This window comes from Haliotis rubra, unplaced genomic scaffold, assembly GCF_003918875.1.
Source record: "Haliotis rubra isolate DU_JTF1 unplaced genomic scaffold, ASM391887v1 Scf104, whole genome shotgun sequence".
Lineage (NCBI taxonomy): Eukaryota > Metazoa > Mollusca > Gastropoda > Lepetellida > Haliotidae > Haliotis > Haliotis rubra.
This window is the reverse complement of record NW_025764937.1, coordinates 1,259,793-1,285,135: the sequence shown is the minus strand read 5'-3', so window position 1 is coordinate 1,285,135 and position 25,343 is coordinate 1,259,793. Positions and strand designations below refer to the sequence as shown.

At 40.4% G+C, this 25,343-nt stretch overlaps 1 protein-coding gene across 1 annotated transcript in view; it reads left to right on the top strand.

The window, feature by feature from the left end:
- The first annotated feature begins 1,972 nt into the window (after positions 1-1,972).
- Positions 1,973-25,343, top strand: part of LOC124274165 (heparan-alpha-glucosaminide N-acetyltransferase-like) — a 28,522-nt gene continuing 5,151 nt past the window's right edge. Inside the window, exons 1-11 of the mRNA XM_046709482.1 lie at positions 1,973-2,122; positions 17,219-17,427; positions 18,103-18,230; positions 19,440-19,558; positions 20,610-20,679; positions 21,266-21,347; positions 21,864-21,973; positions 22,142-22,249; positions 23,042-23,190; positions 24,469-24,581; positions 25,186-25,307. Coding sequence (XP_046565438.1) covers positions 2,056-2,122; positions 17,219-17,427; positions 18,103-18,230; positions 19,440-19,558; positions 20,610-20,679; positions 21,266-21,347; positions 21,864-21,973; positions 22,142-22,249; positions 23,042-23,190; positions 24,469-24,581; positions 25,186-25,307 — 1,277 coding nt within the window. The 5' untranslated portion in view covers positions 1,973-2,055. The remainder of the gene's footprint in view (positions 2,123-17,218; positions 17,428-18,102; positions 18,231-19,439; positions 19,559-20,609; positions 20,680-21,265; positions 21,348-21,863; positions 21,974-22,141; positions 22,250-23,041; positions 23,191-24,468; positions 24,582-25,185; positions 25,308-25,343) is intronic.

Below are 25,343 nucleotides of genomic sequence, written 5' to 3'. Positions count from 1 at the left end.
AGCTCCGTCTTTATCCCAGCTTAATTGAGCAATATCATAGCGGGGGACTCCAGAAATTGGTTCCACGCATTGTGCTCATGTGGGGAATCGAACCTGAGTTTTCGGCGTTAACCACTAGCTTAACCCCCGCCCCACAGAGCTGGGGAGAGAGGTATAGGTTGACGTCATTTCTGAACCAAAGCAATGATGGCGATGTTGTATATCATCATTATTACAACGATCCCTTCATCACGTACTCAACTTTGAATGACACCAGTTCACAAGAATACCTTACAATATCATAAGCATATACCAGCCCACACGATCATTAAGATAAGAACATATGTGCCATAAAAATAACCAATAACTTAATAGTTTGAATAGTAGATGATGATATGACAATGATTTTGAATTTCCGCACACTGACCAATGTCTGTAACCTGCTTCATGAAACACTTCCTCCGTTAAACCAACATCCTCGATAATCTCCAGGGTATACGTTCCGATAAATCTCCACTATACCCTGGATGCATCTACGGCTCGAGCCGATGATTTTATTACCTCCTTTGGTTGGCTCCGCATTCTCACAGTAGCCAATCAGATAAGCCGCCGTTACAACCGAGCTTGCCAGTGTCAACAAAGATAGTGGTCGCAGCCGCGAAAGTTTGTTCGCAGTCCGACTCAGATTTGAGGGGAAAACATACAGACAAAGTTACAGGCCTGAAATCTTAAAAAAATATATGCAAGAACTCCTTCTACATCTTTCAGAGTACCTCTGCAACAATATATTATTGTGCTGCAAGTTTAATCGGTTAGATAATTTAAAAAGCGAAAGTGAATTGTGATTGGTACGCTCAACTTCCCAGCGTAGACACCTGATTGGATAAAAAGCCAACCAAGGGAGGTAATAAAATCATCAGCTCGAGCCATAGATGCATCCAGGGTATAGTGGAGATTATCGAGGATTGTTAACCCAACGGCTGTTACATGTATATAACTGAAAAACCGTAATGGTGACACTTCAAAGCGCATATAAGCAATGCTCCCTCGGGGTGGTGGATACCCGAAATGCCCCTGCTCCCTCTGAAAGATGCAGGTACCTGTAAATGACGGTGTGTAATTCGTCCCGTTTGGCTATGTCACACTGAAAAACTTGCCTACACGTCTGTAAACAATGTCTGTGGATGTGTATTCTGTAGATCAACGACGAGACGGCATTTTAAATCTCAGAAAACACGCTGTGGGAGGAGATATCACAATAACAAATAACATGCCGCTTTGGGAAACGACAAGCTCTGTAATGAGATTCTAATACTATCGAGAAGATTGAACACAGGAAATAGCAGGTCTCCCTGTCGATATAAAACGTTAGCAGAACGTGCCAAAATGTTGCATCTCATTGCAAATACACTGAAATAATATGTAATTTTAAAAATCGGTCAGTGGAAATATTTAAGCTTAAATATCCGCGACCGTCGAATAAGTCAGTATTCTGATAAAATTGCCATTGAGAATTCAATATATAACCTAATGAAAAACCCCGAAAACGTTAAGCGTTGAATTGGTTGAGAAAGTGGTGTCATAAGAGAGTCTTGCAGACATATTGAAGCAAATATCTAGACAAAGTGACGATACGCATCCAACAGCTCGTCTACAATGCAGTGACGTAACGTCAAGGTCGGGTTTAATCCTTCAAACCTAACACGCCAATGAAATTCAGCTGTCTGTCACCCAACACTCTCTTGCAACCTGTAACAATCATTGCTTGCCCTTGCAAGGCATCTCTGAAACAGACGACGAAAAAAACCCTCCCTTACCCGTTGTCCGGAGACACAAATCGCTATTTAAATGTCTCCAGCTTTTGACAAACATGCTTCCACGGGATGCTTTGGTAGTGTTTACTCGCAACATTGCTTTCTGCGTGAGAAAATTTACTGTTGCCAGCCGATTGTCAATTTCTTAAATCGCGGCCTCGTTTTCGTTGTCTCGTGCCTCGCTCGTGTCAGAGCCTCGGTCCTGCGTCAAAGCTGTCGTCTGCTCACACCAAAGCAGACGAGGACATCTGTGACAGGCAAAATGAACACTTCTACATGTTTGAGGATATATCCGAAGGTTTTTCAACTTGTATCACTTTTTCTGTTGGGTAAGTATATCATATTTTATAATACATTTCAGGCACCGATAACACCTTCGCAACAAAGATACTCGACTGGATTTTCTTTCTTACAAAGAGGTGGTTTAATAAAAGAGCCCAGCCGCAAGTTAGGAATAAATCTTTGCTGTCACGTTTTAACGAGACAGTTCTCCTGTGCTTGACAAATAACTAAAATAGAGAAGACATATATAGAAATATGTGCCTTTACACTGGAAACAACTCGTATTTGTTTGTGATGAGTTATTTAGGCAATGCACATTGTTAACTATGTCCTAAATCTGACTCAATATGTTTATTTTTTGCACCAAATCCTAAACATTCTGTCAGTTCTTTTTAAAATGACCACTTTTGGCACGGTAGCCTTATGAATGTTATTTGATTGGAAACTTAACACATTCGTGTGAGGGTTTAAAGACGTTTAGCATAATGTTATCGTATTTCTTATTCATTATGTAAGAAGCGAAGGGTCTGGGCCAAACACGACACATGAAAAAGGTCCTAATAGAACAACATTGTGCAGAAAGCATTTTGTCCCGTGTCCACAACTCACATTCTAGAACAGGCTCAAAATATGAGTATGTTTTTGGCATGCCTTCATAACACCAAGCATTACCTTGCATACTTATAATTTCTGTGTAACATGTTGTTCTATGATGAAGCATCCAAAGGAAGGTGTTCAAATGTGTAGGGCATCTGTTTTTCTTAAATTTGAACCTGTTGCTATCATTAGGGAGTTGACTGGATTAAGTCAAGCGTCTGTCGGCGCTTCGACACACATGTCGTCGAAGACGTTGTTGTCAGAGATCTCACACAAAGTTTATGATTATAAAAGTAGACGTCATTTTGATGTTTCGAGTTAAATGAATAATATGCTAGTATGTGAGAGGACGGGGTTCAGCGGTGCTTTTAACTGTATTCTGGTTATGTTGTGTGGGTTTCGTGTGGGAGAAAGCCTCGACGTGATGCAGGTGACAGACGTTGACCACGACGTCGTCTACTATAACCCAGTGATCTGTTCGTCAAGGGGGCGGTGGGGTAACCTATTGGTTAAGGCGATCGCTCGTCACGCCAAAGGCCCGGGCTCGATTCCCCATATGGGTCCCCCGCAGCGATATTGCTGGTATATTGCTAAAAGCGGCGTAAAACCATACTCACTGTTCGTCAAACCTAGAAACATAATCGAACCCACGATTTCTAACATGCAATGATGATACATCTCTATACAGCGTCCTGGGCTAGTGGTACACCTGTGTCCCAAAAATATGTTTCAAATTATCTATTTTTGCTCTAATCATGACCATATGAAGAAATGTTAATCAGCAATACACAAAACTACGCTAAATGAGGTTTGTAAATATTTGGTGAATTTCTTTTGAAATGTTTAACCACTTGAGCTTCTTTCCTCACCCCTGTTGGTAATTACGGAATACCAACCACAAATCCTTTAGCCCCCTGCGTTTGTATAGTTAATCTAAGTGCGCCAAGAAGAGGTCTTCCTGGTGGAAACAAATTAAAAGTACTCTCCGTTTTTTCCTTCCTGAGTCATCACTATTAGTACTAGAGTGAGTGAGTTGAGTAGCAAAATTCCAGCAATATCACGGTGGGGGACACAGGAAATGGGCTTCACACATTGTAAACACGAGGAATCGAACTTGGGTCTTCGGCGTGACGAGCCAATGCTTTAACCACTAGGCTACCCCACCGCCCCTAGTACTATGGTCAGATTCAAGGGCCACTGATCAATAGATGTAAGAAAACCCTTCATTCTGACCCGATATGTTTCTAATAAATCAGCGAATAAATCCTGAAACATGATTCGAAGTGCCTAAAAGACATAAAGTCAATATGTATCTACCTACGTTTGCATTCAGAACTAGTATATCTAACACCATACACCATCTAAAGATCGCACCACGTCTACCGCAATATGAAGCCTGTGTTACAAGCTGAGAGGCACAAACTCTCTCTGTGGCGACTTTTTACGTGCCCCAAATTCAACCCGACACAGACTCGCTATCGAGGTTAGCGATATAGGTGTGTTTACCAGTAGATACTGCGAACATTATTGTCTGGCCCAGTGATGTCCCCACGAGACTATGCTAACATTTATTTTCTTATACACCAAACACTAGCCTACTTACTCAGAACGATAACCCCAAACGATTTGAACGGGGCGATGTTTTGACAGGCTTATTAAAGCACTGCATCTTACGAGTCGGCCGTAAATGTCTGAATTAAAAATTCTGGTAGTATATTAATGACCAGGTTTTAAGGTGAATAACGCATGCAGGTGTGAACTTGGGTGAACCAAATTTTAATGTTTGAAACCTAAGGGTATTTCACTATCCTTTTTTTCTGCCCGCCTTATTATTTTTTTAATGATTCATCGTCTTTAAAAACTAAAGTCAAGATAAACCAAATTCTGATCTGACCAAGGTGGTTTGAAATGTCAATCACTTGATTGTCTGGTTCAGACAGGATTATGTAGAGACAGCCGTCATATTCTATTTTCGGTTTTCTCTGCTTATTGTTGTTTTGGCATTTTTTTCGCCGAAATCATGGTCTTTCAAAATTGTAGAAGCATTGTGTGACCGTTCAGCTCAGTGGTCGTTATAGACGTCCTGCCTGAAAGACTGCCACTGTCTAGGACACTTCTCTTCAGTTATGCCACGTTATCTGTTTCGGGAACCTCGGAGTCCTTTAGCCGTTTTTGAAGGATCGACATATTAAAAGTGAGTGAATGAGTTTAGCTTTACGCCGCTTTTAGCAATATTCCAGCAGTATAACGTAGGATGACACCAGAAATGGGCTTCACACATTGTACCCATGTGGGAAATCGAACCCGGATCTTCGGCGTGACGAGCCAACGCTTTAACCACTAGGCTACCCCACCGCCCCTGAAAGAGTCTGTATGGCTTTATCACTGACATCTGATGACAATATGGAGTCAAATCTGTAAAACTGACATAAAATCAAAAGAGTAACGGTGTAACTAAATTTCAAAATATTACTGACGTTACCATAAACTTTCTTGGTCTCAGTACCTAAAAGTATTGTATTTACATCCATGTTAGACACAGTGCTAATTACTCAATGCTCGACTGCATCTGTTAATGTGCTGACCTAAAACATATCTTTTTGCCAAATATCGAGGACTATTTATTTTGGCACACAAGCAAACAAAACGTTTCTAATCCGAAGCTTTACGCGGCCATGTGTGTTAGCTTTTGACACATGGATAAACACAACAGAGATCCTGTTTGTCTTTCCATGACACAATGTATAGCTCAAACAGGAGCTCGGTAAAACAAATAAAGTAGTCTTTTCTGTAGGGCTTTCTACCTCAAATAAATACGGAAGTATTGTATTATTAGCAGCCACTAATAATGTTCAACCTACTTTGGGGCCTAAATATGCTTAGGGTGTACATACACCTGCATTTAGCTGTCTTGGTCTGAAGTTCTATTGTTGTACATAAGCTCTTGTTATCCGTTGCGAAAACTTTGAAGTGGTTTAATTTTAAACAGTTAAATTTTTTCTAGAGTATTTTATGTTACATCAGAAGGAGCAATGGTGATTTTTTTTATTGGTTTGTTTCTGCGTATTGTCTATTCGTGCCTCCAACACTATAATATTAATATCATGATGATAGATGTTACATTTGTAACAGCATGTCCGGGGCGGTGGGGTCGAAACCTAGGTGTTTAGTGTGGCGTACGAAGACATCAATCAAAAGTCTGCCCACCGAGCCAATAATATGGTACAGTTATTGTCATATTTGAAAGATTTATTTAATGTAGTTCTTGATAGTGGTAAATTCCCATCGGTATGGAATATAGGTATGATTGTCCCTTTATTCAAGTCTGGGAGTGTATCAGAACCATGCAACTATCGTGGAATATCTCTTCTAAACATTTCTGGAAAATTATTTGCTAATATATTAGAAAAGCGTTTACGCGCCTGGGTTGATCTAAACGAGCTACTTGACGAGGCTCAAGCTGGTTTTAGATCCGATTATAGTACAACTGATAATTTATTTATATTACAGTCATTATGTACAAAGTACCTCTGCAGACCAAAAGGGAGATTCTATTGCGCTTTCATCGACTTTAAGAAAGCCTTTGATTTTGTTGACCGTAAGAAATTGCTATTTATGTTACATACCAAAGGATGCCATGGCAAAATGTATAATATTTTAAGAAGCATGTATGACTCTGTTGCAGCCTGTGTTAGAACTAATTCTGGCAACACTGAATCGTTTAACACTTTCGTTGGTGTGCGACAAGGTTGTGTAATAAGCCCCGTACTCTTCATCTTCTTCATTAATGAACTTGTAGATGATATGTATAAATCGTGTAATAATGGAATATTTGTTACTCCCCAAATCAAAGATTTACTTTTGCTTCTCTTTGCAGATGATATTGTTACGTTTTCATTCATGGTAAACGGACTGCAGAGACAGATAAATATTCTTCAAGCATTTTGTGACACATGGGGACTAGAGTTGAATATGGAAAAATCTAACATAGTTGTCTTTAGAAATGGGGGTATAGTGACACATTCTGAAAAATGGTTATTCCGTGGCAAAAGTATTAATGTTGTTTCATATTATAAATATTTGGGTCTTCTATTTTCCAGCCGATTAAATTGGTCCATGGCATCTAAAACCCTTGCAGCACAAGCTAAGAAGGCATTATTTCCTATTTTTAAACTGTTTAAGGCTAATAAGTTTATTTCATTTGACTCAGCTTGCTTACTTTTGACACTAAAATAGCACCAATATTGTTATATGGATCTGAAATTTGGGGAGTAAACTATTTCGAAGCCATAGAAAATGTGCATGCATCATATTTTAAAAGATTTCTTACTGTAGGTAAATTTGCTTCCAACAAAGCCGTACTTGGCGATACAGGCCGCTATAGCATGCATATTGAGAGTCAAATGAGAGCTATCAGATACTGGATTAAACTTATAAGAATGCCTGATTATCGCTACCCCTATCAAAGCTATCAATTATTATTATCCCTAGACAAACGTGGAAAGTATTCTTGGGCTTCTGGTGTCCGAAATGTGTTATTTTCAAGCGGGTTTTCTTATGTTTGGTTTAAGCAAGATGTTGGTGATATAAAAATGTTTTGTTAACTTTAAGCAACGAATAAAAGATATATATATTCAGAATTGGCACGCATCAGTAAATTCATCGAGTTTTCTAAGTCATTATTCACAATGTAAATCGATGTTCGGACCTGAAAAATATATTAGGGTCCTTAATGATAAGTCCCTTTTAAGAAATTTTTGTAAATTTAGAATCTCTCTACATGCCTTACAAATACAGCGTTATAGAAAAGATAAAAATACATTGGAAGATTTATCATGTTCTCATTGTTCTTCTGGTAAAACTGAAGACGAACGTCACTTATTATTAGACTGTGAGGCATTCTCTGCTGGCCGAAAGAAGTATCTAAAATGCTTTAATGATGCCCCACAAACGATATATAAAATACTTAATTCTAATAACGATGACACTATTAAATCAGCTGCCATTTTCATAAAACATTTGATGTCCATCCTTAAATCACATGTAAAACCATAATTTCGTGTCACGTGACCAATATTTGTTAAAATGAAAATTCAACTGTACTATGGGCCACTGTGCCTACATTACTGAATAAAACCTGTCTGTCTGTCTGTCTGTCAGTTATTGCTGCCCATGAGGATTCGAGCTAGAGCTTGTCATCAGCAACCCATACTTGTCGTAAGAGGCGTATAACGGGATCGGGTGGTGTGGGTTGTTGATACATGTAATTGTATCCCAATTGGGTAGATTGGTGCTCATGGTGTCAATCATCAGATTAACTAGTTCAGACCCGATCAATTACTGACCGCCGTCTTCGAGCTGAGTGCGGCGTTAAACAAAACTAATATTACAGATGAATATGCACTTGTAACATTGCTGTGAAGACATTGTAGGTATTTCAGGAAGAATAGTCCTCCGTAAGATCACAGTATGTTCAAAATATGGACTCTTCTTCTGTCATAGCCTCGATGCGCCACTAATATCGATCCCTTCAAAACAAATGCTTCTGCTATATGTGCTGTGATGAAGTATATTCTCAGTATATTGAGATTGCGCCCTGTAACTGCGACTTGCTTCAACTGGTAGGCCACATGGATGTGATTTCTTATATACGTGGTAAGCAGAAAACACGGGAACAGTTGTAGGGGTCACCAAACTCCTTTCATTTGAATGTCTTGGATTTTTTCTCAGGAACAAGTAAATGTCACACTGTGCGCTAGCTCATATATGTCACAGGTACCTCTGTCGTTCCTTTTTCACAACTGCACCTCGCGTTACTGAGAAGTCACTGAAATAGGTGTAGCCCTGTCCTCGACGTAGATGGATATCAAGTGCACTCAAATTCTAACGTCAAAGCAAGGTTTGATGGGTGGCATGAAAACAGACTGACCAAGAGAAACGGATAAGTTCACAAACAACTTCACTCAGCTTGTTGTAGTTACAAAGTGATGTCAGGTTCGTTGTCTCCTGGCCTTGTCCCACTTAAGAATTGTCGTCATTCATATACTTCATCGTAGACTTGATATGTTCTGAACATCATGTATTAATACTTGATCTGACCTTATTCGTATGTATTTTTTAACATGATTCCCAACCACAAAGGCACACTTTAACCAAAGATTGTGGAACGGGTTTATCCCAGTTTCGCAGAAGGAACCTGTATGTTAAATATGTTCTCCCACCCGCTGCTGCAATGTCATCGTTCGAGTTGAAATGGTTTCCGGCTACAGTTTTCCGTACGTTTGTGAACAGGAAGGTTTGACGGAGTGAGAAAATATGGACACGGAGAACACTATGAAGACGTTCAAAAGTATTCAAAGCTCCACTCATTGTTTGGAGCCTTGACACTGACTTGTTTGTGCTTTGGGGTATTGTCCTGATGGAAGAGCATCAGGACTTCTCTTCGTCATCACGTAATTGCCTCAAATCGGCAGCATTTATTGCCTTGCCTAAAGGGAGATCGTCCTCGATTCGGTAAAACATGGTATCCAAGAACTCTGAGGCCATAACCATTCCTGCTCGTGGAAGGAACTATTTTGTTCTCTCTCTCTCTCTGTTGGAAGTGCTGTCAAATGCTTCCATTGTTGACTGGACGTGGTGAAACCTATGGTTTCATCCATAGTCACAAGTCATTACAAGAACTCTTCTGCGCCAGCTTCTGGACCGACCCACATCAGTTCCTGGTTCGTTTTGATGCCAGAAGCTGTGGAACTCGAACGATCCGATACTTTCATTTTTATGAATCTTTCTGCGATAATGGAATGTCCTCTGCTAGAAAGTGCCAACTAAGAAGCAATACGACGCGGGACATTTACTTGTCGATCATCAAGATCATAGGTCATCGTTGACTTTTCTGTATCGTATCGGGTGTGACTGACGTGACAGGGCTTCCAGGATGAGGTTTGTGTTCACGACTCTCTCTGCCACCCTTAATACTTAAGCACCGGATGACAGAGGAAGGTGAACCCTTTCCTTGTTGTACTCGTTTCTTCGTGGATGTCTTTATCTGTTAGCCCTTTCTCTGTAGGGACCACATCACAGCACATTTCTCGAGTTTGTCCATTTTTTAACGTCACAGAGTCGTGCTTATCATGCTGAATTGTCACAACGAAACAATGTGTGCAGATGACTCTACTTCACGACATCATGTACATAATTATAGTTGGCCACTTATATAGAGCTGAACTTCACGACGAAGGGACATGCTCTCAGCGCATATACCATGGTGGACATTATTACCCGGGATAACCGCCTGTGAGGCGCTGGAAGGTTAATAGCCATATGGCTTATACCACCGAGTACCCATTTTCTGTTGGGTGAGCGGAGGCCATTTTGAACAAACTCATTTGCCTAAGGTGTGACACGTAGGTGCTTCCTTGTAGTTGAGGACAGAAGACCTGGAAACTCTCTTGTGACCAACGTTGCTTTACTTACCTGATTTCTGACCTGCGCTCAATGCACAAGACCAAACACCACCACATGTGAAACGTCGACTGTAAACGACTTTGGTATTGCGGAATTTCTTCCAAGTAATACTCATAACGTAACAGGCAGCCCGCTTACGAATACGATTAGCTCCATGAATATCGAAAGCCAGCGTATAGACTAATCCTACAACATAAGTATAGAATATTGTTGATCGGTACTCATGATGTTGATCACTGGATTGTCTGGTCTGGTCCAGATTCGATTATTTAAAGACGGCCGTCATATAGATGGGAAAATGCTGCCTACAGCGTTAAACAAAAATCAAAATAAACTGTCGTGTTGACAGTCTGCAATAACGCACCTATTTACCCACATCTCCCCTTACTTACAGACCCCTTTCTTTCTTACACGGAAGCAAAACACGACCTTCGCACGTGACATGTTCTTCTTTCATCCTGGATTTGTGGGAGGAGAAACTGATAGTAGGGACTGGGTATGTCCTGCCCTTTCCATGACCTTTTTGCAAGAGGATCTTAAAGTGACTAATTTGTCGCACGTTGAAAGGGCGTGAACACGTTGGGAAATTCGTCCGAGGGGTATGAGAAGTTACTTTCTTAGCGTCATACAATAGACTCTTATACTTGGTTCATCATATCGTATTTGTCGTTGGTGATTTGTGAAATAGCACGTACATGTAAACGAGGATTTAAGATCTTGTTCGAATCCTCTGTTTTGTTTTAGATAAGCCTAAGTGCACCAACATCCGTTAGTTTTGATATGTGAACATCTTGCCTGAAGTCAGATAATGCTTAAACATACATCCAGTTTCTATTGCATTGCGTCATAGTCTTAGGTAAGGAATGCTATTTTAAACCTTGTATTCGGAAACACGGACATTAAGCTCCTCGGCTTTAACAGACATAAACATGATTAAGAAACTGGCTTTTATCCAAAGTCTAAAACAACAGAAACGGGTTTTTTTCTCTGTTGGTACATAGTGTATCACGTAACGCAGATTCTATGAAAACATTTTTTCAAAGAATTTAAACTTCGATGTTATTTTATGCCCAAGCTATATGCATCGTCTTGGTTTCTGGAGCAAAGGAAGTAGTGTACTGTGTTCGAGTGAGTGAATGAGTTTAGTTTTACGCCGCACTCAGCAATATTCCAGCTACATGGTGGCGGTCTGTAAATAATCAAGTCTGGACCAAACAATCCAGTGATCAACAGCATGAGCATCGATCTGCGCAATTGGGAACCGATGACATTTGTCAACCAAGCCAGCGAGAGTGAGCCGATGATCTCGTGAGTGGCTTCTTATGACAAGCATGGGTTACTGAAGGCTCTTTCTAACCCGGACCTTCACGGGTAGTACTGTGATCAAAGTGTATTCAATGTGAATAGCAATCTAATACGGGGAATATTTTTAGCTAGGTGAAAATACCTTAAAAAGATAAGTATGAGCGAAAATTCTTTTCGGAAGAGAAATTATTCATGTTTGACGAATGAAAATGAAAGTTGCTTAAAACATTAGTACGAAAGTAAGTGTGTTTATTTTGTGAATGTATATAGATTATCTCATACAAGTAACTTCACATTTCAACTTTTATGTGTACAAAGTGTGAAGCCTATTACTTATGTCCCCCGGCCTTGATAATACTGGAATGTTGCTTAAAGACGTGTAAAACCACACTCACTCACTCAGTCTTAGGTATCTGTGTTACACTGTGTCTACACATCGGTGTAGTTATGGACAACGGACTTTTTCCCATTCAGTGGAACAATCTCCCTCAAGAACAGCTACTACGTACTTCTCCAACCTACTCTTCCTTCCAGACATCGCCTAAGACTTACTTGTCCCGTCAAGCGTTTGCCTGAACACTCCTTTTCTTTCTTTAAAGCTTTGAGCAAGATATTCATCCTGGAATGGCGCTATAAAAGTGGACTATCGTTATAATTATATAAATATATCTGTTACACGAGGTATGGTTTCCAAAATGAATCATTTCACCAGCCTCTAATGCATAGTGGCCGTATGTTACGTATGGCCGCTATTTAGATGTGCTGATAATAGACAATAAGGACGAACATGTACTTTATTCACAGAATCCGAATATCAGTCTTATTGAACGGACACATTTGTCAAATTTATACAAAGAAGAAGGGACAAAATAATGATTTCAGTGATTTAAGAAAACAAATAACATCCAAAATAATGATTGCCACCTCAAAGTAAAATGTTTAACACATTAACATCAGCTGTGACTTTTCCGTTGGACAATATGTGTTTATTTTTTTGTTCTAACCACAACAAAATATATACGTTCGTTTAATGCTTCTGTGTGCAAATGACACCACAGAAAAGTTTAATGTTAAGACTAAACACACATAATCCAGCACGAATACTCTGCGTTGTGTGACAAAGGCTTCCAAAACCCAACATCTCTTCAGCTTTTACAATGTACCTTTTTGTCAAAACAAATTTTAGGAAGTTTAACGCGCTTCCATTGCCTGTGCTTAGCCTCAGTATATACACATTTGCTAACTTCTACAAAGTTCTTTTTCTCTCCGCCCTTGGATCGTCCACAAACCTCTGTCTCTGCCCTGTTGGAGAAATACCTTTGACTATCTTGCCAACACAAGCAATGTGTTTGCGTAGTATTGCCGTTTTGGCTTTTTTTGTTGTGTGATGGAGGCGACTGGAAATGTTTGTCTAAACGTTCAATGTTTGCAGGCCTTGGCCCCGGTCTGAAGGAAATCCCACATATCTGATCGGATTGGTCATCGCGTTAATATCTGAGTTATTTTCTAACATTGACCGAAGTATGACATAATTTGCTGACATGACGTATTTCATACTAATGTCTGCCGTTGTTCAAACAAAACCACAAGGCAAGTTTGCTTGCCTCTGTTTAAGATATGATTTTTAGTTTTTTCCAATGTCTTGGGAATTCGTAACGTGACGATCTTCACCATATTCAGTTTGGCTTGTTTTCAATGGTCGCAGTGTTTGTATGTGGTGTGATATGAAAACAACGTGCAAGAAGTTGTGTTTGTGCATATTTGGATTGGCCACTGTGACCACACCTTCACGGTAATGTAGATTCCAATGTTTCCGAAAGGTGGTTTAACTCATTAAAATTAGTCGTTTCGAGGTTTACAGTGAATGGGAACAGTGTTCCAGTTATATTAGGGGTAGTGGTTGTTAATAGTGGAAACGATGCAAGTAGTGAATATATCTATTGTACCATTTACACAACCGTCTCTATGATGGACTGGGTGGAGAGTCAGCCGGGAATATTACCAGGAATCTTTATAGGATTACCCTGCTCTGGGTCAGTAGATTATATCTCAGTTGTGTATTCGGCCTGTTATATAATGGTATATAATTATGTTTAAATATTCACTGTATACATCGTTTTACATATCCTTAACTATGCACTGTATTCAGCGTGTCACTTGTTTCATATCGTATACAGTGTGTTACATATCTTTACATATGCACTGTATACAGCTTGTAAGGTCTGTTCGGAAACCGTTACCTTGCAGCGATGTCATGTAATGTCAGTGTGTGTGCGGATCATCCTGTGAACTTTTACCAGTAAAGACCAAGTATGCGGAAACACAATGTGACACAGTCAGTGTGGCGCTGATAGCCCGAGAGGTTAACCTGCGCCAGGAAGAAAATATTACTACTTTTTTATACAAAGATTACCATAAGTCTGTGCATTGAGAAAAAGTACATTTTTGCAAGTGGGCATGGTAGATATGAAAGCTTCGTACTTTAACCAATTTCGTTGGTGACATCAGAAAAGAAGTTTACCAGAAAACCTTTATGAACACGAAGACCAAATTTCTAATATATTTTGCCAAAAAATTATTTGTAAATAATATTTTACCTTCATGACAGGCGGTTTTAAAATGTAGAATCTAAACTCAATCCGTTCGGATCGAGGCTTCTTTCAGATTATTTTGCTCTTCACGATCTGCTCTGTCTTCCCAGAAAAAATTGGACACTACATTTTCGACAATGACGTCTCACAGCAAACATGCTAACCACGCCCCAACCCCATTTTGATCCGGTCAGGTTACCCTGCTCTCAACACAAACGTCTTTGAACAAAACAGTGAGACAGGACATACTGTCTTAACCGAACTTTGAAACAGATGACAGGTTGGATGGAAGTGTAAACATTCTCTGCTTCACATTCTCAAATACAACCTTTCGGGGAACAGGTTACACGTCGGTGTCTACAAGTGATTCTTTCGTGTATTTTTATTGTTTGTAATACTTCTCAAAGGGAATTTGCAGTTAAGTGGCAGTGTCTATCTTATGATGCGATCTAGGGGGATTTGAACCCCAGACCAACGGATAATGGGACGGTCAAGGAATGACGGTCTTCTGATGACCGCCAGATGAAGTGTCATTTGGGCTGACCATTCCCCTAACTTATAGATATAATTGAGAATGAAACCTTATCAATACTTATTGTTACCCATTTCTGGTGTCCCCTCCGTCATATTGCTGGAATATTGCTAAAAGCGGCGTAACACCAGACTCAGTCATTCACTCATGTATTGTTGAGTGTTACATCTTTATCAGTTTTTAGGTTGCGAATGGTCAAATGAAAGACTGTCACAGAAAATATACATATTCCTATGGAAGTTTACATTTTGAGAAGAAAAGATACTCTTATTTCTAAAATTAAAACACGTCTTTCTCTCTCCTCTCCTATTGAAAATTACTTGGATGCTTGGAAAATAACAGTGAAAAAATCCCTACCTTTACTTGACTTAAGTAAATCAATTTGAGAAGACAATTTGTGTCAACAAACCCCTACTACTCGTTTTCTTTCCAAGGGTGTGGATGTACCACCATGGTGGAAAAGGTCACGTGGTCATGTCACTTGGACAAAAATTCGCTTGTTCAAGGACCAAGTCATTTGTTTGAACCAAACATCTTTCTATTTTCTCTTCTCTTGTAAGATCTGTTCCGGATTTTTCCATTTAGTAAAATATGTTGGCTAGCCTTTCATGTTGTTTAATCCGAATGCTCGGCGTTCTGATCGTTATTTGTGATTCTCCCTCTCACTAGCATGCAAAGCTTGGAAACGATTGAAGTCATTTGACCATGGCCAACATTGTCACCTATGGGTTGTGGTGGGAGTAGGGGATCCAGCCCATGGGTTGACGGGTCAGGTGAAGAAGACGCGATGTACACTACAGGGTGCAATCGTGATGTATATGTGCATGCTGGACATCAGCCATCTATTGTTTGTAGATGAGGAAAAACCCGTATTACGGTTCTGCTTCACAACAAAACGTTACGATGCTTTTTACTGCTGAAGTCTTAATATCGTAAATGTCTCATACTTCGAGTAATCTTTCCAGTCCTTTGAGCCTTTGTTCCTTTCTAGATTAGGTGTTTTTTGGTGATTTTCTATTGCTATCTTGTTTGTGTCCGTTACCCGACCGGATGCTGGAACGTGATGGTGTTCAGTACCAGATCGAATGCTATAGCGTTATTCTGTTCCTTACTAGATCTTATACAACATGGGGCGGTGGGGTAGCCTAGTGGTTAAGGCGTTCGCTCGTCACGCTGAAGACCCGGGTTCGATTCCCCAGATGGGCACAATGTGTGAAGCTCATTTCTGGTGTCCCCCGCCATGATATTGCTGGAATATTGCTAAAAGCGGCGTAAAATTAACTCACTCGCTCACTCTTATACAACATCGTTATTGTGTTCTTTACTAGATCTTTATACAACTAGTGTGATTGTGTTCCTTAGTAAATAGTCCAAATGTCAGCGACACTTAACGAGCTGTGCCATCTATGCTGTAATGAATTCATATTCCTCGTTCGTAAGGGATTACGGGATGCCACAGGCCTAAATGCAGCATATATCGGGATATTGTGTTGGCTACACGCGCTTTGAACGAGCTAACGACTATTCATTCACTTAGATACCACTAGATGAAACTGAATTTCGGGAAAAAAAATCTCAGCTCGTTTGAAGAATTTTTAAAGCCCTGTGGTTCTCAGCGTCGAGACGATTTACTTTGTTGTCAGTAATTTGTCCAAAAGCAAATAAAGTGGTCATCTGATGGACTTGAGAGAGTTGACCTAGAATCTTGGGTTCGAACACATCTACGAGATCTCATTAAATGTTGTGTGTTTTGGGTGAAACTGTTAAGATTCGTGTAGTTTCTCATTACATGACCAAACACTGTGGCAATGCAATTACTATGTTTTGTGTGAGCAGGATGTGTTTCTTTGCATGTAGCTTCATTTTTTACTTTCATCACTTGCCTTCTTATGCTTAGGCATTCAAGTCTGTCACTTGGGGGCTGAACATAACACTAATTGATTGTTGTTTAACGCCGCACTCAGCAATATTCCAGCTATATGGCCGCGGTCTGAAAATAATCAAGTCTGGCCTAGACAAGCTAGTGATCAACGTCATGAGCTTCGATCTACGCAATTTATGATACGATGACATTTGTCAACCAAATCAGCGAGCCTGTCCACCCGATCCCGTTAGTCGCCTCTAACGACACCTGAACATAACAACTGTTTGATATGAAATTATATTTTTACATCTAGATATATTCTTTTGATAAGGAAACAGAATCGGTGTTATTTCGAAAATGTAAGTCGAATATTTCTTCGAGTATTTGTGCAAAAGGATATATTGCAACCACATGGACAAATACACTGTGTCAACACCACGCCAGTTCTAATTGTCACTGATTTTAATGATATACAACGGACAACAATATTTACTTGTGTTAGAAATACGTGGAAATCCGGATTAGAAGTTGTCTTCAGTAACCGATATTTATCTAACGGGATCAGGTGGTCAGGCTCTATGACTTGGTTGAAGCATTTCATTATGTAACTGTTAAGTAGATGATTCCAAGAACTGGATTGCTTGGTCCAGAGTCAATAAATTTACAGATGAATGTTTTGCCCGAGCGCAGCGTTAAACAAGAAACAAACTAAACTCGTATAAAATAGTTTTGAGCGCACCAAGCAAAACTAAATTTGCTGCTGCCACTTATCGACGATCATCTGTTGCAGTTTCTGGTGTCCTGTCACAAGAAACAACGTCAGCAGCGGTAACAACAACGCAAAGTGGCAACTCCTCCAGATGGGACTTCATCCGCTACTTCAATGCCCACAGATCCGACGAAAAACCTGACCTGACGTATGACAAGGCCTGGTTCACCATCAACACTAGCGTCAACTTCGACCTGCAGCTATGGGCACAGACTACGCAATGCGTGCGGGTACGGAGACTCGCAGTGTATTGTCATTTAGTGATTGGCGTAGAAAGTAACTACATGTAGTAGGCAACTGATGAACAGATAATTATATTGACACATATTCTCACAATTTAAGTTATAAATACAATAACATAATCAAATGTATTAATTAGTTAATATATAGGAATACAAATTTGAATTGAAGACACAAGAGAGAAATAGTTGTTGTTAGCAACCATATTTGTACTTGTTTAATAGGGTAGAGTATGTCATACAGACCACGAAACAAGTATCTTCAATACAGCTCATGCAATATAGTTGACAATGCCAATCAAACAGAATAAGCCCAGAGTAGGCAGTTTCAAACTCAAAATGAGGGTGGTCATTTGGCTGCTTTTAATTAGTTTGCATTTACATAATTTAACAATGTAGACAAAATTATTATATCACAACTGTTTTTTTGTAAAGTATTTGCATATCAGACACGAAAAATTAGTCTAAATGATAGAAGATTGCCACTACAAGGAAGGTCATTAGATTATGCCTTGGATCTCTACTTTGAATCCACGTTAGATATAAATTGTGTTTAGAATGCTTGTTTCATGGGAAAAGTGTGATAGTTTCACACGCAAAAAGGAATTTGATCCAACCGTAATTTGTGATAGAATGCACTATTCATGTATGTACCACCGTTTCCAGTGTCCCCTAAGGCAGATAGACACGATCCATGGCCCCAACACCAGCACCATTCTCATGGACACCAAGTGGCCCATGAGGGTCAAACTGGCCAGACAGCACCCCACTGACCATGTGGAGGATATCTGCAGGTTAGGAACCAACACGTGTTATGTGGATGGAGATCGGCAGGGTTTGGTTGTGTAGAATAACTCCAAAGTGTGCACATGAATGTGTGTGATTGCGTGCCTGTGTGTGCGTGAATGAAATGGTATACCGTGCTATTCCATCTCTCTTTTCCCTCAGTAGATCTGAGCGTCTGTTTCTCCAAAAGTACGTATCTTGTTCAGTTCACGACGAACTATTCTTATCTATTCAGCGTGTTGATTTAAGTATGCGTTACTCTTCAAAGGTCGCGAGTTCGATCCCCGACCGCCTCATACCCAAAGACGTTAAAATATGGTACTTGTTGGTCCCTGCCTGGCGCTCGGCATTAATGGGTACAACAAGGACCGGTCGGCTCGGAGTCAGTATAATGTGTCTGAGTGGGGTATTCAAGCTTCACTGCGACATGGTATCTTAGTGGGCTAGCACTATAAAACCAGCTTAAGTCTGGGCTAGTACAAGCAGCCGCACATACACATACACACGCATGCACGTCGTCATATGAGCGAAATATTCTCCAGCACGACGTAAAACCCAATTTCACCTCACTTCACCCCATTACCTTTCACTGAACCAAATACGACTAAGATTCCCTTCCATGGGTCTCCTGCGTGTCAACCTAGCAAGTAGTTGTGGTAGTATAATGAAGTGTAAACTGTTTATGTCATACAGCTTGACGGTAAACCACATTTCATTCTAAAAGTTTCTGTAATTCCGAGCAGGAAGACATGGGAAGTCACATCAACCGCAAGGTTTAACATATGTTATATTTGGGATTACACTTTCTTGTGTGAAGTACAGATTCTAGTGCTTTGGTTGTGGAAGCCGCGGTGGCTGATCGGGTTAAGCGGCTGACTTTGTGTGCTGGCGATTAGGTGCCTGACTCTGAGGGTGTGGGTTCGAATCCCGGATGGCACTCAACCCAACAAAAGTACTAGAATGAAGTAAAATCTGTAATCCCGAATATAAAATATGTTACATTTGACCACTTTCTAAATGGCATTGTGTATTCATGACCGCTGGGTTGTCTTTTATAATGAAAAATAAATGTCACCAGAATTAGAGAGTCTGTTCCGCTTGAGATGAACCTAATTCCTGTATGACGTATGTTTATGACGATTGACTAATGATCTGATTTTGCACTCTTTGAGTTATGCAATGTGTGTGATTAGTAACACAGGCGTCTCCTCTTCCAGCTTTGAGCTGCATTACCGCGAGGCGGGCGACTACTGGTTGTTCCTTGACTACCATGCCTACATGGAGGGGACGGCCTGCGACCTGCTGCTGGCGAACGAACCCCTGCCGGCCGAAATACGTAAGTGGTCGCTGCTAACAGTTGCACTGCTCGGAGCAATAAGTGAGTGAGTGATTGAGTGAGTGAGTTTTAGTTTCACGCCGTATTCATTAATATTCCAGCTCTATCCATATACGATGACGTGCCCACCAAGTCAGAGAGCCTGACCTCCCGATCCCGTTAGTCGCCATTTACGACAAGCATGGGTTACTGAAGATCAATTCTAACCCGAATTCTAACCAATTCTTCATGGATAGGGCAATAAGTCCTAAGATTAATATTTAGTTCGGTTTTAGCTGTTTACAAGTAACTAAGTATGTCATATAGATATGCCGAATGCAACCCATACAAGTCTAGATAACTGCAATTTCAGAAATAAATAAAGTCTCTGGGCTACTGTTTATTTTATTTTATTTTATAAACTTAATTTAGAAACGGTTTTGTTCCTTGTAACAGAGCTGAAACAACATTTACTTATCACAGTATTCACTACCGTTGACTGTCAGCGGCGATTTGGTAATAGCGTGACATTTTAGAACTCTTCTCTTAATGTATTTGTCTTCATATCGGTTCTGGGGCGGTGTGGTAGCCTAGTGGTTAAAGCGTTCGCTCGTCACGCCGAAGACCCGGGTTCGATTCCCTTATGGGTACAATGTGTGAAGCCCATTTCTGGTGTCCCCTGTCGTGATATTGCTGGAATATTGCTAAAAGCGGTGTAAACCTACACTCACTCACCCATATCGGTCAGGATTTGCGAGCACCTACCTTTTACCTTTTACTTTATGTTTCTACAGATTTCGAACTTATTATACTCTGACAATGATATTTTAGATTTCTATGTCGATATATAATCCTGACATGATATAAAACGTTTAGGGAATAATCTGACTCATCAGTCGGATGACAGTACCTAATACCAGCATCAGAGGAGACACCAATTATACGAATACAGCTGTAGACTCTCTCAGCGATCCTATTTGCCGAGAAGCAAGACGACAAAGACTCTTTTATCAGCAGATGACCATGGTCAAGGGGAGGTGGACATTCATCACATGTATTGTGTCTATTTCAGCCATACTGTTTACAGTGCTGGGTTTGCTAGGCCTGGCCGGACTGTGGGCCATCATCAAGTGTATTTACAGGTCAGTAGCACACTGAAGACACGTGACACACAAATAACGTCCACAATAACACGGACATTTGACCTGTAACACGATGACTTGTAATGACCACATACCAACAGAAGGACCTGATGCCCTGTCTCACGCCCCGATCACGTCCACTCTGCCCCCAACCCCCACACACCCCGACCTTTGAGAACACAATAGAAAACGAATGCAAATCAGATTTAGATTGACTGACATTGAGCGTTGTTATTGGTTCCATTTAATGTTTGGTTATTTTTATCTAAATTTTAAATGAATAACATGATTTTATATTATTTTATTTCATTTGATTACTATTACTTATTTGTGTGTTGGGTGGGAGGTTGGGGGATACTTAATGTCTAACCTCACCTGCAGCCACCTCGCAATCGCAGCATTCCCATAGGGACATTATAGTTATACCTTCACATTTACGTATCGCAACCGTAATCCTATTGATCCGTACATAAAAAAGGATTTATTGTAATATATTATTGTAATATACTTCAGACATTGTAATTAATTAGGACGGAAATGACAATGATTCTGATTTACGTTTATTTTTTTACTGCTTACATTACAGACGCAGTAGATCGGCGCCATGTTTCGGGAAGAGCGCTGATATCACTGATCCCAGGGAACACTCAGAGGCTAATAATTCGGTGGTAGGTAGCTGACACGAGTTGGAATTAATGTCAGACTTCGCTTGTTGGAATCGATTAAAATCTAACTTGAAATAATATTTTAAAAAAGAATAATGTTCAACGAGAATTGGTTATTCAATGTATTAACCTCAAATCTAGTTAGGATACAATGAGCTGTCAGTCTCAGCTGCATACATTTATGAATTTATCTACTTATCAAAGGCAGGCCTATATGCATGTATAGCTGATAGAATAGAATCGTAGAATAATTACGCTGGAATAATTATTAATTATTTTTAATTGTTGTTAATTGATCTGACAAACCAGTAGTCAGTTTCAGTTGTATATATAAATCATAAAGTCAAGCACACTATACACACACACGCGCACACACACGATGTATATGGGATTGTATGTGTATGCGTGGTGTGTGTGGGTATGCATATGAGCATCTGTAACCAAGTCTTACCAATCAACCCTTACTGTATATAATGGAGTGTAATGATTTGATGAGATGCCCCTATTTTATATGTTCAGAACATGGACCCTCTCAGTAAAGCTAACGGAGATGTAGAAAACGGAGGCCCCAAAAAGGTCACCGAGCCCAAGAAGAAGAAGAGGCTGCGTTCTCTGGACACATTCAGGGGGTACGAGTTGAGTTGTTCAATTTGCCATGTATCCCATTACTAAGGGATACCCATTTCCTCTTACTGGTAGGAACCCCTTTGCTGAATGCTACAGTCTCGTGTTAAATGACAACAGTTTATTATAAATTTTACGATTAGGTTGACACAAATGAACGTCTGTATCTTCAGCTTGGCCCTGAGCATAATGATCTTCGTGAACTACGGCGGCGGTGGTTACTGGTTCTTCGAGCATCCTCCCTGGAACGGCCTCACGTTGGCTGACCTCGTCTTCCCCTGGTACGTCAGAATGTTATTGGGACATACGGTTGCATAATAATGAGCAGGGAATTTCTCTGTGAGTAACGAATAAACATATATATCTACAGCATAGCCGTGGATAAAATGTGTCAGAGTATATTCTCACACATACCCCAACGCTTCGAAACAAAATTTTCATTGTAAAACGGTTTACATCATCAAAAGGATGGCGTTATGTTCACTCTCAAGGTGATCATGTCGTGTGAAGATAGGAATACCTCCAACCTTAAGGTGATCCTGGGATATGATATATATTGATATGTTCGCACTGCTATAGTGTTATTAATGTGTTCACTCTCAATGTGATCCTGTCGTGAAGGTATTAATACCTCCAACCTTAAGGTGAGCCTGTGATATGATATATATTGATATGTTCGCACTGCTATAGCGTTATTAATGTGTTCACTCTCAATGTGATCCTGTCGTGAAGGTATTATTACCTCCAACCTTAAGGAGAGCCTGTGATATGATATATATTGATATGTTCGCACTGCTATAGCGTTATTAATGTGTTCACTCTCAATGTGATCCTGTCGTGAAGGTATTATTACGTCCAACCTTAAGGTGATCCTGGGAGAAAGATTTTGATATGTTCGCATGTAAGATGTACCTAGTATGATGAAGGTGTTTTTATCTTCATGCTCAAGGTGATCTTGTGATATGATATATATTGATATGTTCGCATGTAAGATGTACCTAGTATGATGAAGGTGTGTTTGTCTTCATGCTCAAGGTGATCGTGTGATGAAGGTATAAGTTTGTTCTTTCCAGGTTCATCTTCATCATGGGAACCGCTATGAACTTCTCGTTCCGGAGCATGTACAAACGTGGCAAGACAAGGTGCCAGATTCTATGGAAGATCATCAAGCGATCCTGTATTCTGTTCGGTTTGGGAATCATCCTGGCAACCTCATGGGGACGTAAGTGTCTGGAGTGGTACTCCTAAGATGTTCGTGACGTAGAGAAAGGCTCATTTTATGCACTCGATTCCAGAAAACTGTTAGCAAGATCAAAACAGTATGGTGGCACGTTGAGGTGTATCATATCGGTAACAACGAGAATGGACTTCACATATTGTATCCTTTTGAGACACAACACATTCAGTCCGATACGAGGATCCGTTGTGGAAACCTGTTCGTATTTTCAAAAGTAATTTGATTGCTGAAGATGTTCTGATATATGTACTGAATAGTTTTGTTCTCACCGTGTGTACACGCTATTACTCTGTTGATGAGAGTGCCAAACCTCTTTTGGTTCACCGGATACGGAGCCCGATAAAGCAGTATACCGGATGCATCGCGACTGCCATGAAAAGTGTATATAGGACGCGAATGCCAGTACTTATGATGTTTCGGGGGTTTTCTTGCAAATATTTAAAGTTCAATAGGATATTTAGCCCAGAGCTTGTAAACAGGCACTGTTGGAATGTGCTTCTAGCATCCCTTTTCAACTTGTAAATTGTAAAGAAGAAGTTAAAAAGGCAATGGAGTTAATTTGGTTACTAGCAGTGTTCAGTCTAAGTAAACTTAGGCTCAGTATTATTCGTTACACTGCTATACTGACTCTAACAAAACCTTGCAGCAGGTCGCGTCAGCTAACCTTTGAGCGACCTATGACCGCCCATTCAAACGCGAGACGGCCGAACGGATTTAACCAATCAGACAACGGCTACTTGTTAGGGTTCGGCGGGAGTTACAAAACGGTTTTTGGATTTTCTCTTCCCTGGTCGCTGACACCGATCTATCAACAAACGAAAATCCGCATAAAACACAGATATTTGACCTGCTGTATATACGCTTATGGGTTTCTAGTGACATGGTTACTATTTGCTTATATTTTTGCAAGATGACATCCTTGAATATTGACAAAACGCTATTTTCAGCGACTGTTTACTCATTACGTGTATCACTCGGAAATGGTCGTGCGGAAAATAGTATTCGGAATCTGTCGAGTTTTTGAGGTAAAGGTTCAAGCGGTGTGTGCGAATGTTAACTTTCGTGATTTGATAAGCTGTGTTCTGACTGGTCAGTCCAAAAGGTTAGCTGATGCGACCTTCTACTAGGTTTTGTTAGACTCAGTATAGCAGTGTAACGAATAATGTTGAGCCTAAGTTTACTTAGACTGGAAACTGCTAGTAACCAAATTAACTCCATAGCAGTTTTGATTTTATGAACATGTGTTGTCCTCCTGCTCGTCAGCTACGGATCTCACCAAGCTACGAGTCCCCGGCGTCCTGCAGAGATTCGGCGTCACCTACCTCATCATCGCCCTCACCGAGCTGCTCTGTCACAGGAAGGAAGATTCACATGCGGTAAGTTAAATGTCGTACTTAGATAACAAATAATAAAAGATAACCTCGAAGTTATTTCTTAAACCACCACCTCCACTGACAGGCATTGATATCAATGGGCGTATTGCCAAGTAATACAGTTGGAGATAAGATGTTCTACATTGGTCATTAAGTTGTTAACGCAAGTTTCGTGGGTAAATATGGTCAAAATTCTTGCAGCATCAAGGTAAATAGGTTACACATGTATAAGAGAAGATGAGCATTTGTCAAGAAGCTAAATCGAATGGTGTATTTAACCAAGTAATACAACTGACACAACTGCAGTGTATATGGACATAAATCTACGTGTTTGAAAACATTAAACACCGTGGAGTTAGGTAAAGGTCTAGGTCTCTGTTGCATGTTGGAAAAGAGGACTAAATAAATCGGATGTTGTGGCCCTTTGGGAGAGAGAGGTTGTCTACGTGTCCTCGAATAACTTTCATATGGGACGTTCCTCACAATATCAACCAGTCGTGTGCCAGTCAGGGGTTTATTTTCTAATGGACACTGGTACAGCTGATTTGTTACTCTGAGACTTTCGTAAACTCAATCATCTGTATAAAATGGACGAGACTGTTTTCAGGACCGCAAGTGGTCTCCCATCCGTGACGTCGTCCTGTACCTCCCTGCCTGGGGCTTCCAGCTGTGCATCCTGGGCGTGTACCTCGGCCTCACTTTCGGCCTGCCAGTACCCGGATGTCCCACGTAAGTCATGCTAATAGCTATCGTCACTATTCATCT